The 13,335-nt window shown below is 48.6% G+C and overlaps 1 protein-coding gene across 1 annotated transcript; it reads right to left on the bottom strand.

Annotated features, from left to right (window-relative positions):
- Nucleotides 1-2,678: 2,678 nt before the first annotated feature.
- Nucleotides 2,679-12,495, bottom strand: LOC117748347 (inhibitor of nuclear factor kappa-B kinase subunit alpha-like). Its single transcript, XM_034558005.1, has 22 exons — nt 12,351-12,495; nt 11,805-11,925; nt 11,138-11,232; nt 10,863-10,980; nt 10,617-10,686; nt 10,437-10,525; nt 10,256-10,345; nt 8,601-8,725; nt 8,352-8,459; nt 8,143-8,278; nt 7,308-7,502; nt 6,976-7,078; nt 6,755-6,878; nt 6,289-6,440; nt 6,145-6,206; nt 5,793-5,902; nt 5,603-5,652; nt 5,380-5,485; nt 5,142-5,289; nt 4,899-5,035; nt 4,383-4,482; nt 2,679-4,285 (listed from the first exon to the last, which is right to left on the bottom strand). The coding sequence occupies exons 2-22, from the start codon at nt 11,907-11,909 to the stop codon at nt 4,220-4,222; spliced, it is 2,289 nt and encodes a 762-aa protein (XP_034413896.1). The 5' UTR covers nt 11,910-11,925; nt 12,351-12,495; the 3' UTR covers nt 2,679-4,219.
- Nucleotides 12,496-13,335: the final 840 nt, after the last annotated feature.

Below are 13,335 nucleotides of genomic sequence, written 5' to 3'. Positions count from 1 at the left end.
CTTCTCTTTGATGTTTTTTTATGCAACATTTTTATGAAGCTACTGAGGAATCTGTCAACAGCTCATCTGTACTGGTCTCTGGTCTGACCTCTGTACTGGGCTCTGGTCTCTGGTCTGACCTCTACTGGGCTCTGGTCTCTGGTCTGACGTCTGTACTGGGTTCTGTACTGGTCTCTGGTCTCTGTACGGGGCTCTGGTCTCTGGTCTGGCCTCTACTGGGCTCTGGTCTCTTATCGACTGCCTCCCGAGGTTCTGGTCTCTTATCGACCGCCTCCCGAGGTTCTAGGCTCATCGACCGCCTCCCGAGGTTCTGGTCTCTTATCGACTGCCTCCCGAGGTTCTGGTCTCTTATCGACCGCCTCCCGAGGTTCTAGGCTCATCGACCGCCTCCCGAGGTTCTGGTCTCTTATCGACTGCCTCCCGAGGTTCTGGTCTCTTATCGACCGCCTCCCGAGGTTCTGGTCTCTTATCGACCGCCTCCCGAGGTTCTAGGCTCATCGACCGCCTCCCGAGGTTCTGGTCTCTTATCGACCGCCTCCCGAGGTTCTAGGCTCATCGACCGCCTCCCGAGGTTCTGGTCTCTTATCGACCGCCTCCCGAGGTTCTAGGCTCATCGACCGCCTCCCGAGGTTCTGGTCTCTTATCGACTGCCTCCCGAGGTTCTGGTCTCTTATCGACCGCCTCCCGAGGTTCTAGGCTCATCGACCGCCTCCCGAGGTTCTGGTCTCTTATCGACTGCCTCCCGAGGTTCTGGTCTCTTATCGACCGCCTCCCGAGGTTCTAGGCTCATCGACCGCCTCCCGAGGTTCTAGGCTCATCGACCGCCTCCCGAGGTTCTGGTCTCTTATCGACCGCCTCCCGAGGTTCTGGTCTCTTATCGACCGCCTCCCGAGGTTCTGGTCTCTTATCGACCGCCTCCCGAGGTTCTAGGCTCATCGACCGCCTCCCGAGGTTCTGGTCTCTTATCGACCGCCTCCCGAGGTTCTGGTCTCTTATCGACCGCCTCCCGAGGTTCTGGTCTCTCATCGACCGCCTCCCGAGGTTCTGGTCTCTTATCGACCGCCTCCCGAGGTTCTGGGCTCATCGACCGCCTCCCGAGGTTCTACACTACCGTACCGTGTTGATAATATTCGGGCCACTTCATTGAAAGAACCTCCCCAGAGAACGTCAATGATCTCTTTGCTCACTAATTCACATTAAGGTGGAAACTGAAATGTTGATTAATGTCCCTGGAGAATAAATAAATACGTATTTTAAAGAAGGTGGATGGTTGAGGTCAGGAAGTTCCTCCAAACCAAACGGGGAAAATCCACTTCTTAAAGTCTTTTGTTCGACCTGAAGAAGAGAAGAAAAGCTTCGTGACACGAAGTCAGACGAAGGGAGGAGGGAATGAGGGAGGAGGGGAGGAATGAGGGAAGGGGGAGTTGAGGAATGCAGCCGGAGGCTGATTCACTGTCTGTAATCTCATAAAACGACAGCGTGTACAAAGAGCGGCTCGTTCTGCACTGAAGCTCCGCCTCCATGACTCATAACTCCGCCCCTTACATGAGGGGGGGTGGGGGGGTCACCTTCAGACCTCTGGGTGGTTCTCGTGTTTACGTTCACGACTCGGAGGCTTCGAGGTTTCTGGAGACGAAGAAACAGAAACACGAAGCAGCTCGTCAGCGTTCCACGTGTTGACTCAGTGGAGGTTCTGTGACTCGAGGAGGTTCTGTGACTCGAGGAGGTTCTGTGACTCGAGGAGGTTCTGTGACTCGAGGAGGTTCTGTGATTCAGTGGAGGTTCTGTGACTCGAGGAGGTTCTGTGACTCGAGGAGGTTCTGTGATTCAGTGGAGGTTCTGTGACTCGAGGAGGTTCTGTGATTCAGTGGAGGTTCTGTGACTCAGTGGAGGTTCTGTGACTCCAGGATGTTCCGTGACTCCAGGAGGTTCCGTGACTCCAGGAGGTTCTGTGACTCAGTGGAGGCTCTGTGACTCGAGGAGGTTCTGTGATTCAGTGGAGGTTCTGTGACTCGAGGAGGTTCTGTGACTCAGTGGAGGTTCTGTGATTCAGTGGATGTTCCGTGACTCCAGGAGGTTCTGTGACTCAGTGGAGGCTCTGTGACTCGAGGAGGTTCTGTGATTCAGTGGAGGTTACGTGACTCGAGGAGGTTCTGTGACTCAGTGGAGGTTCTGTGGAGGTTCTGTGATTCAGTGGAGGTTCTGTGACTCGAGGAGGTTCCGTGATTCAGTGGAGGTTCTGTCCCGGGACATGCAGCGTGTCTCCTTATCGGGTCGTGTTCTTTTTGACAGGAACAAACAAACATCAACACAGGAAGTCACAGACGTGACGCGTTCAATAAAAAGATTAAACAGATTAAACAGAAAGCCGTAAAGTTACAGCTCTTCATTTGACTTCAGAGGGACGCGTGTACAAATACAAGAAATACTACAAGAAATACAAGAAATACTACAAGAAATACAAGAAATACTCCCAAAGAGTTGAAAAGTATGAGCACTAAAATATACTTGAAGTACTCTTCATGCAGAATATTAAACGTTACTGGATTTTAATTGTTGATGCATTAATGTGTTTTTTATATTTAATTATTTTTGTCTCCGCCTTTAATAATACCTCATAAGAACCTGAAAGTTATTGATTAGAAGTAATCGATCATTTCAATGAGGGAACCGGCCGTTGTGCTAGAAGTCATTTTATTTCATTACGAGGCAAAACGTTTGATCTTTATACATTTATAGAAATTAAACATTTAATACTTAAAATAGAAAGAAAACGACTTAAATACAAACAAAAATAAACTTTCTTCCATTGCACGACTTCATAAATACTCTGGGCCCAAAGTCACGACCCGAACCCGCAGAACGTTCCCCGGTTCCCGATCGCGCTCATTGATCCATCGGCGCCTCGTTCCCGTCACAAACAGCAGATCTGAGATCAGTGCGTTGACGATCGATCGGTTCCTCGATGACACGGCGACTCTTTTGTAACCGATCGATCGTTTCAGTGATTAAAATAAAATAAAAACCTCAAATGTGATTTATTCCCTTTGAATATCAATTTAAAGTTCTTTGGGTTTCAGACCGTCGGTGGATCGATAGATATTTGAGAATAATGAGAATATTTAACAGGCTGATTATGAATCAATTCATCTGCTGGTGATTTAATGGATTGATTGCGTCATCGAACAAATGGTTTGAACCGTTTCCAGTGAAACAATCTGTGCTTATGAGACGTTGTGTAGACGTGACGGAAGGCCACGCCCCTCACTGACATTGTCGCAGAAGACCACGCCCCTCACTGACATCGTGACAGAAGACCACGCCCCTCACTGACATCGTGACAGAAGACCACGCCCCTCACTGACATCGTGACAGAAGGCCACGCCCCTCACTGACATCGTGCCAGAAGGCCACGCCCCTCACCGACATCGTGACAGAAGGCCACGCCCCTCACTGACATCGTGACAGAAGGCCACTCCCCTCACTGACATTGTCGCAGAAGACCACGCCCCTCACTGACATCGTGACAGAAGGCCACGCCCCTCACTGACATCGTGCCAGAAGGCCACGCCCCTCACCGACATCGTGACAGAAGGCCACGCCCCTCACTGACATCGTGACAGAAGGCCACTCCCCTCACTGACATCGTGACAGAAGACCACGCCCCCTCACTGACATCGTGACAGAAGACCACGCCCCTCACTGACATTGTCGCAGAAGACTTCTCCCCGTGATACGTAACACTAAAATAAACAAAAACAAATCAAATCATTGACATAGAATCTAAACCCCAGACTGAATAGTAAAACATTAGTAAAACATATATTATATTAACAGTTTAACTGCGTATATAAATCTGAATATTAGCCTGGAAACCGTCTCTACAGAGGAAACGCTGGAGTATCAAAGTGCTGCTTGTGTGATTGTAATCCCCCCCCCCCCCCCTCCCCCCCCCCCGGACCACTTCCTGTATGTCACAGTTGTTCCTCAAATCCTCCGATCCGGCGCTAGTTTGCTCTATTGTTGTTGTTGTTGTTTTTGCAGTTACAGTAATAATGAACCTCCTCAGACCTTCATATTGTGCAGCAAACAGAAAAAGAACGTAGAGCGACGCGGCGTCGCGGCCGTGAGGTCGACGGGATCGAACAGGCGGGACGGACGCCGTGAACTCGTTTTCTAAAGGAACAACATCTGGAGTCTCAAAGTCTTTGAGCTTCTTTTACGCGTTTCTCTTTTTTAACTTCGACGTCAGGGTTTCGTACTTGGTCCAGCTCCAGTCTTGGTCCTTAAAAACAAAAACAGTTTATAACAAATTATTAGAAACAGAAACAAATCCTTTAAAAAAAAAAAAAAATTGAAGTTCTAACGACAAGTGAACGCACCACGATGCTTTTGGTCTGCTCGTCAGTAGCTTCGTGCATCAGGCTGGTCAGCTGACTGAGGTACCGCTCGTTCTCCTGCAGCAGGCGGGGTGCAGCGTCACTGACACACACACACACACACACACACACACACACACACACACACACACACACACACACACACACACACACACACACACACACACACACACACACACACACACACACACACACACACACACACACACACACACACACACACACACACACACACACACACACACACACACACACACGTCATTTAGCTGACACTTTTATCCAAAGCGACTCACAATCATGTTACATTAATACACCGTACACACAGCTACAGGGAGCAGTTCATGGTTCAGTGTCTTGCTCAAGGACACATCGACTAGGGCGGGGATTGAACCACCAACCCCCTGATTGAAAGACAGAGCTGCTAGAAACACGACGTGGTGACCTTTGACCCCTGAACCCTAAAACAACATTGACAAGTGCTCAGACACATTGACTCACCTGTCATTGGGCCCGGGTAAGGAGGTGAGGGGGTGGGGGGAGCTGACGGGCTGGGCCGACTGGGACCACTGGGAGACCTGCAGCAGGTTGGAGCACTCGGGGCTGGCTGCTATGGAGTTCCGCGTCAGGTTCTGAGCCTGGAGGAGACAAAGGGAGGAGCAGACGTCCCGTTAAGACGCCTCGTGGACCACACGTTCATCGTAACGGGGGGGGGGGGGGGGGGGGGGGGGGGGCGTCGCTCACGCAGGCGATCTTCAGCAGGTGCCAGAACTCTCGCTGCCTCTTGATCTGCATCTGCATCACGGTGTTGTCGGCGTCCTTGATGCTCTCCAAGGTCTTCTCAATGCGCGGAAACAGGTCGATGATCTTCTGCTTGCTGATGAGGATCTTACTGTGGAGGAGAGGAGGCGTTAGCGCGCGGGCGGAGAGGAGGCGGAGCCACAGGCGAAGAGGAGGCGGAGCCACAGTCTCGGTCTCCTACCTGAGGTGTGTGTACAGGTCTTTAAGGACCTTGTCCTGGTTCTGGACCGTCTGGATGATGGCCTTCACCATCTCGGAGCTGTCGCTGCTCACATCTGGCTCGGGGACTGAGAGAGAGTCAGAATAACGACAGTTTAAATCTTCAATTTCATTTTTATCTTTCTATTCGAGACGAACGACGACGCCGTTAATTTGAAGTTGGAACATTTTGAACAGATTCTTACTTTTGCATTTCATCTTCATTTGTTTGTAGAGTTCAATCGCCTTTTCTTCTCTGCAATAAATCAAAACAGTCACATTTAAATTATATTTACATGCATACATAATATCTAAAATATAAATATTATATATAATATATATATATATATATATATATACTATAACTATATAAATGAATAGTTAGTTAACACTCACAGCTGCTCCATCTTGTCTCCTTGGCGTCGAGCGTACGGGCTCCTTTGAAGTTCCACTATCTCCGAGTGCAGAGCCATGATCTCATCATCCAGATGGCTCACCTCTGCCACCTGCAGGACAAACCAGGAATCACACCACTATGAAATATTCTGGTCCAGTCCCAAATGTCCCCCCTAATAAACCCTGAACCCTCACTGACAGGTGACAGATGTAAAGCCTTGAAAAGGTGTGACTACCACGTGACCACGGCAACGTCACAATCGATGTTTGATGAATAAATCTGTCACAGACTTTGCGGGAGGTTGTGATTGGACCTTGAACTGAGAAACGTTGCAGGCCTTGTGAAACGTACCTGTGCAAAGGCGGCCGCTCGTTCCTCGTTCTCCTGCCAGGCTTTCAGCATCTTCTCTGAGGCTGTAAACAAACAAACATCTGGCTCAGAGACGCAGTAACATCTCAGAGGGTCGGGGTCCACCGGCTGCCACCAAGCACTCACATATGCCGTAGTGCATCTGGTCGCTGTACTTCTCCAGGTCGTACTGGATGCTGCTCTTGAAGAAGTCCAGCTTGGCCTTCAGCTGCTGCGAGAAGCCGAACATGCTGTTCTTACACCTGGTCAGGTTGGTGTTGTAGCGCAGGAGACTCAGCCTGGAGGGGCAGGAGGAGACCATGAAGGGTGTAAAGCACCATCACTACAGACTCAGCCTGGAGGGGCAGGAGGAGACCATGAAGGGTGTAAAGCACCATCACTACAGACTCAGCCTGGAGGGGCAGGAGGAGAACATGAAGGGTGTAAAGCACCATCACTACAGACTCAGCCTGGAGGGGCAGGAGGAGACCATAAAGGGTGTAAAGCACCATCACTACAGACTTCTTCTCCACCTCCTTTGAGATGACGTTTTTAAGAGGCTGAATGGACAGAAAGCGACCGAGCGACGTAGAAACCAGAACAGCTCACTCACATGGCCGCCCTCTGTCCCTGGAAGAGCCGGCTGTAGTCGTCCTTCAGCCCACAGATGTAGCTCACCGCTTCCCCCCAGACCTTCTTCAGCACCGCCAGGGGCAGCTGCGTCTTGGCCTCTTGCACTGAGTTATAAAGTTAGAATCCATTACATAATTGATCCGAGAGAGAGAGAGGAAGAAGCGTGATATAAATGTATTCAGAGGAGACCTTCAGACCCACCTATAGTGTTGACTTTGTCGGGCAGCTGCCGGGCGCTGAGGGGTCCGGAGTACTTGGTGATGCTCCGGTCGAACAGATAGACGATGTAGCTGTCCCACCCTCTCTGCACGGGGGACGAGAGGAGCACCACTTACAGCCTGCAAACACCTCAACAACAGCATCAATGATGGATGCAGAGTCCACAGCGGTAAACTCGTCTTCAGTCTTCAGCCCTCAAAACGATGAAGATGAAGGTTTGTAAATAAAATATAACCCGACTGAGGTTTTCCTCCTGCGTGCCACTCGACCTGCAGGCCAACAACAACAACAACAACAACAACGAGCCGACCTACCACTCCGTCCAGGACGCACTGAGCGGCGGGCTTCCGGGGGTCCAGGGACACGCCGGTCTCCTGCAGCAGCTCCTGGTTCACCACCTCGATCTTGGTCTCGGCCTCGATGCGCTTCTGCAGACTGTGGAGGCTTTCCTCCGGGGCCAGCTGGAAGGAGTGCACCTGGGCCGTGGTCATGTTCAGGATGTGGACCACCTGGAGACACGCGGGACAGTTTGGTGGGAAGCGCTGCTCGGCATGCTGGGAGATCACTTTGAGTCATGAAGGGTCAACATCGACGCAGCAGAAGCACAAACGTCATCTTTCTTTTATAGGAATGCTTCTTTATGTATTTCTTTAGTTTATTATGAATTCACTCCATTTAAAAGCAATATTTCTGCATAAAGATCAGATTACATTTTTATTATTATATATTATAATATTAGAGTCCGGCGGCGTAGGAATGTTTTCAGACTCGTGGGATCCAAAAATGTCGCGTAAAAGTCTAACTTTATTGAAAAAAGATAAACGTATTAGTTTGTTTTATCAATCTAAAAATGCTGATCAATCCATATTGAGTTGAGCCTTTTAGGAACAACATTGCTCTCCCACTGCGGTCCGTCAGCAACCGACTAATTACATTTATTACATGTTTACAACTAAACTAAAAATCAATCTCTTAGTTTTGGGGGGTTGGAAGACAACAGACAAAAAATAAAAAAGCAATTCAGTCCAGTGCAACACATGCGTCTTAAAAAAGAAAAGAGTAAAGTGTGTAACGCCTCTCTTTCTTCGGGTCCTGAGCAGATCATGTGATGTCGTTGCCTAGCAACGTTAACGCTGGCCGGTAACTCACCTTCATGCTCAGGATCCTCTCCAGCTCCTCAAAGCACTTGGGCCTCTTGGTGTCGGGCTGCACGGCGCCTCCTCGGCAGCCCTGGTCCCACATCAGCATCAGCTGCAGCAGACTCTCCATCGGGCCCAGCATGGTCCTGAAGGTCAGGAGGAGAAGTTAAAGGCTTCGTTCACGCCGTCCTGCTCACGATCGGCGGAGGACGTCCTGACCTGCTGAGGTTGTTGGGGTAAGGGAGGTGAGTGGAGAACCGAACTTCTCCGTTCAGTTCCTCCACAGCCACGATGTCCCTCGGGCCTTTGTTCCTCACTTTGCTCGCCCTGCGAAGGACAAAGAGCTCCATCTTTAAGTCACTGGTGTTTTTATTCCATAACACTTTGATCTGGTTATGGCCGAGGAAAGGCGTTTTAAAAGTGATCGGACGTTGGTCTCCTGGACCTTCCCTCGTCAGCTGGACTCACCACTGCACCGGCTGGAGGTTGTGGAGGAACGGCCGGAAACCACAGATGCATTCGAATATCATGGTGCCGAAGCTCCAGTAGTCCACGGTCACCGTGTACGGCTTGTTCTCAAACAGCTCGGGGGCCTGCGGAGGAAACGGGGACGCAATTCAACGTCGCACATCGGATGGCATTTCTACATCTGTGAAGGAAGGAAGGCAGGAAGGAAGGAAAGAAGGAAAGAAAGAAAGAAAGAAAGAAAGAAAGGAAGGCAGGAAGGAAGGAAGGAAGGAAAGAAAGAAAGAAAGAAAGAAAGAAAGAAAGGAAGGCAGGAAGGAAGGAAGGAAGGAAGGAAAGAAAGAAAGAAAGAAAGAAAGAAGGCAGGAAGGAAGGAAGGAAGGAAAGAAAGAAGGCAGGAAGGAAGGAAAGAAGGAAGGAAGAAAGAAAGAAAGAAGGAAAGAAGGAAGGAACGAAGGCAGGAAGGAAGGAAAGAAAGAAGGCAGGAAGGAAGGAAAGAAGGAAGGAAGGAAGGAAAAAAGGAAGGAAGGAAGGAAGGAAGGAAGGAAGGAAAGAAGGAAGGCAGGCAGGAAGGAAGGAAGGAAGGCAGGAAGGCAGGAAGGAAGGAAAGAAAGAAGGCAGGAAGGAAGGAAGGAAGGCAGGAAGGAAGGAAGGAAGGAAGGAAGGAAGGAAGGAAGGAAGGAAGGCAGGAAGGAAGGAAGGAAGGAAGGAAGGAAGGAAAGAAAGAAAGAAAGAAGGAAGGAAGGAAGGAAGGAAAGAAAGAAGGCAGGAAGGAAGGAAAGAAGGAAGGAAGAAAGAAAGAAAGAAGGAAAGAAGGAAGGAACGAAGGCAGGAAGGAAGGAAAGAAAGAAGGCAGGAAGGAAGGAAAGAAGGAAGGAAGGAAGGAAAAAAGGAAGGAAGGAAGGAAGGAAGGAAGGAAGGAAAGAAGGAAGGCAGGCAGGAAGGAAGGAAGGAAGGCAGGAAGGCAGGAAGGAAGGAAAGAAAGAAGGCAGGAAGGAAGGAAGGAAGGCAGGAAGGAAGGAAGGAAGGAAGGAAGGAAGGAAGGAAGGAAGGAAGGCAGGAAGGAAGGAAGGAAGGAAGGAAGGAAGGAAGGAAAGAAAGAAAGAAAGAAGGAAGGAAGGAAGGAAGGAAAAAAGGAAGGCAGGAAGGAAGGAAGGCAGGAAGGAAGGAAGGAAGGAAGGAAGGAAAGAAGGAAGGAAGGCAGGAAGGAAGGAAGGCAGGAAGGCAGGAAGGAAGGAAAGAAGGAAGGAAGGAAGGAAGAAAGGAAGGAAGGAAGGAAGGAAGGAAGGAAGGAAGGAAGGAAGGAAGGAAGGAAGGAAGGAAAGAAAGAAAGAAAGAAAGAAAAAAGGAAGGAAGGAACGAAGGCAGGAAGGAAGGAAGGAAGGAAGGAAGGAAGGCAGGAAGGAAGGAAGGAAGGAAGGAAGGCAGACAGGGAGGAAGGCAGGAAGGAAGGAAGGAAGGAAGGAAGGAAGGAAGGCAGGAAGGAAGGAAGGAAGGAAGGAAGGCAAACAGGAAGGAAGGAAGGCAAACAGGAAGGAAGGAAGGAAGGAAGGAAAGAAAGAAAGAAAGAAAAAAGGAAGGAAGGAAGGAAGGAAGGAAGGAAGGAAGGAAGGAAGGAAGGAAGGAAGGAAGGAAGGAAGGAAGGAAGGAAGGCTTACCAGGTACTGAAGCGTGCCAACGAAGGAGGTGCACAGACTGCCCTGGTCCAGGTCTTTAGCGTAGCCTAAATCAATGACTTTGTGAACCAGCTGCAGGAGGAGAACAAGGAAACGTTGAGGCCGGTTCTTTCAAGTGAAACAGAACCGAACCGCGGGGGTGGGGGGGGGGGGGGGGTTCTACCTTCCCGTTGATATCCTGCAGCACGATGTTCTCAGGTTTCAGGTCTCTGTGTATGATCTTGTTTTCGTGAAGATACTGGATACCAGATCCTGGAGCAGAAAACAAGTGATTTAGCTGTTAGATGAGGCTCTAAATAATAATAATAATAATAACGGAACCGGCAGAACCCACGAGACGTACCGACGTCGTTGAGTAACGAAAGAACTTCGCTCTCTTTCAATCCGCAGCAGTTATCAGGTTTGCTCAGCATCTGGAACGAGAAGAAGTTCCATCACACCTGAAGCTACCGGACAGGAGAGACGTCCCATGATGCACTGGGGTTTTAGAACCACGCTGTTACCCTGACTGACTGGGTGGAAACATGATGAACATTAAAGGTCCTACAGGTAACCCGTGGAGGCCGGTTGGGGGTTAGTGGTGCCTCACCTTCCTCAGGTCTCCTCTGGAGCAGTACTCCATGGCCAACAGGGGAAGGTCGTTTAAGGCGATGTGCCTCATTTCCTCCGGGACGTCTCGGGCCGACACGACGTTGATGTGATTCAACCTGAAAAGGGGAGGAGTCAGAGTCACTATTTAATGATACGCATGCAGCTGTTAGCCACTGAACGTCTTCACGTGATCATTGTGAGTATCGTCATGTGCGATGCCTTCAATGTGCTAATGAGCCGTCAGGAGAACAGCAGCTATTAAAGAAGTCAAACTTTTTCATGATCTGGATCTCTCGGCTCCATCGGTCCTTGTTCCTCGGAGTGAGCTCCAGACAGCACATCTTCACGGCCAGCTTTTCATTTGTATCCTACAGAAAACACACAGTGTAGTTATACCACTGCTTAACAACAGTTATAACTACATGTTATAACCCTCTACACTCACATGATGCTGGTACAGGTAAACCTCTACACTCAGGTGATGCTGGTACAGGTAAACCTCTACACTCAGGTGATGCTGGTACAGGTAAACCTCTACACTCAGGTGATGCTGGTACAGGTAAACCTCTACACTCAGGTGATGCTGGTACAGGTAAACCTCTACACTCAGGTGATGCTGGTACAGGTAAACCTCTACACTCACGTGATGCTGGTACAGGTAAACCTCTACACTCACATGATGCTGGTACAGGTAAACCTCTACACTCAGGTGATGCTGGTACAGGTAAACCTCTACACTCAGGTGATGCTGGTACAGGTAAACCTCTACACTCAGGTGATGCTGGTACAGGTAAACCTCTACACTCAGGTGATGCTGGTACAGGTAAACCTCTACACTCAGGTGATGCTGGTACAGGTAAACCTCTACACTCAGGTGATGCTGGTACAGGTAAACCTCTACACTCACGTGATGCTGGTACAGGTAAACCTCTACACTCACGTGATGCTGGTACAGGTAAACGTGACCGAATCCTCCCATTCCCAGTCTCTCCTTCAGCTCCCAGTCTCCGCAGTTCTGGTTCTGCCTGAACGGAGGTTTCTCCATGTCGTCGTCAGCTGCACTGAAACAACAGAAACGCAGTTTACATCCCGTAATATGTCATTTAAAAGGCATTTGTATTGGTCCCAAACTGATGGCGACGTTAGCGAGCAAACTACTAGAAAGGACACGGCTACGTCCTGGAACACCTGTCAAGTTAACGTCAGCTCGCAGCCATGTTCTAACGATGCCGATGTGGGGGTCACGTCGTGGAACAAGCGGCCCGTTAACCTCCGACATCGGGTATGAAAAACACACCTCGCGGAGCTATTTATCCATTAAAGTCGGCTAAACTTCAACCACCCAGCGGTAGCCTCCCCCCCCCTATACACGCTCCAGGAAATAGACGCCGCCGCGCCCGTCCGCGTTCCAAACTGACGGCTTCGACGCCCGTCGCGTGACGTTTCAACGGTCGCTTTGGTCGCGAGGGCCCGTCTCGAGACTTACGTGGTGCCGCTATGTGGGTGTCATGGGCCGGTCGGTCGGTGTGGCCGCGCGCCGTCCGGTTGTTTTCGTCGGTTTCTCAACGCAACGGAAACCGAGTGTACTTTCCATTCGTGACGCCACCAGAGTCCCCGGATGTTCAAAGTGGGGCGTTCAAGGACACACACAAAAAAAAAGGTGCTGCGTTCATGCGCCACTGTTGATGATCGATTTAAAAAAACAACTGTGTTAACTACGTTTACTCCAGTAAAAGTACCCATTAGGTAGAATCCCTTATTTTAGAATATCATGTTATTGAATTTACAGTTGGGACTAATTAAGAAATAGAGATATAATAATAATATTATAATTGTAACTACTTTTTTCTTGTTGAATTTGAATTAAAAATGGAACCTGAATTACTGAATTTATTTGCCTATTTTTGTGGATGCGTTTAATTTGAGTAATTTCTTACCTTTTAATTACCTTTTAATTTCTTACCTTTTAAAACAGTTTAATCTGGCCAAAGCACACATTTAATAAATTACACACAGATGATATTGATCCATATATTGTGCGCACATGATATGGATCATGTATCGTATCTGATAATATGTGAACAAAATATATAATATGCTTGGTTTTAGTAAGAGTTGCAATATATATATATATAAATATATATATATATATATATATATATATATATATTTATAAATACTTCATAAGAAGTTAACTAAATTGTCATTAAAATAAATAATAATAATATAGTAATAATGCAGCAGAATGGCTCAGTGATGAATCATACTATTAGATCAGATTATGTAAGGAATATTTTAACGTCGTAGAGAATATGTCTTTTAAATGTCGTGTGAATACTCAGCTGATGTATAAATATGTAAATGCACATTGCACAGGGACGTTGGGACACAGTCAACCTTTCAAAACACTTTTTAATTTTCACCTTCAACGCCTCCCAAAACGAGAAGCTCACAGACAACATTTCCTGGGT

This window comes from Cyclopterus lumpus, chromosome 19 (assembly GCF_009769545.1).
Source record: "Cyclopterus lumpus isolate fCycLum1 chromosome 19, fCycLum1.pri, whole genome shotgun sequence".
Taxonomy (NCBI): Eukaryota; Metazoa; Chordata; class Actinopteri; order Perciformes; family Cyclopteridae; genus Cyclopterus; species Cyclopterus lumpus.
Note: the sequence above shows the minus strand (reverse complement) of the source record. Positions and strands in the feature narration are given on the sequence as shown.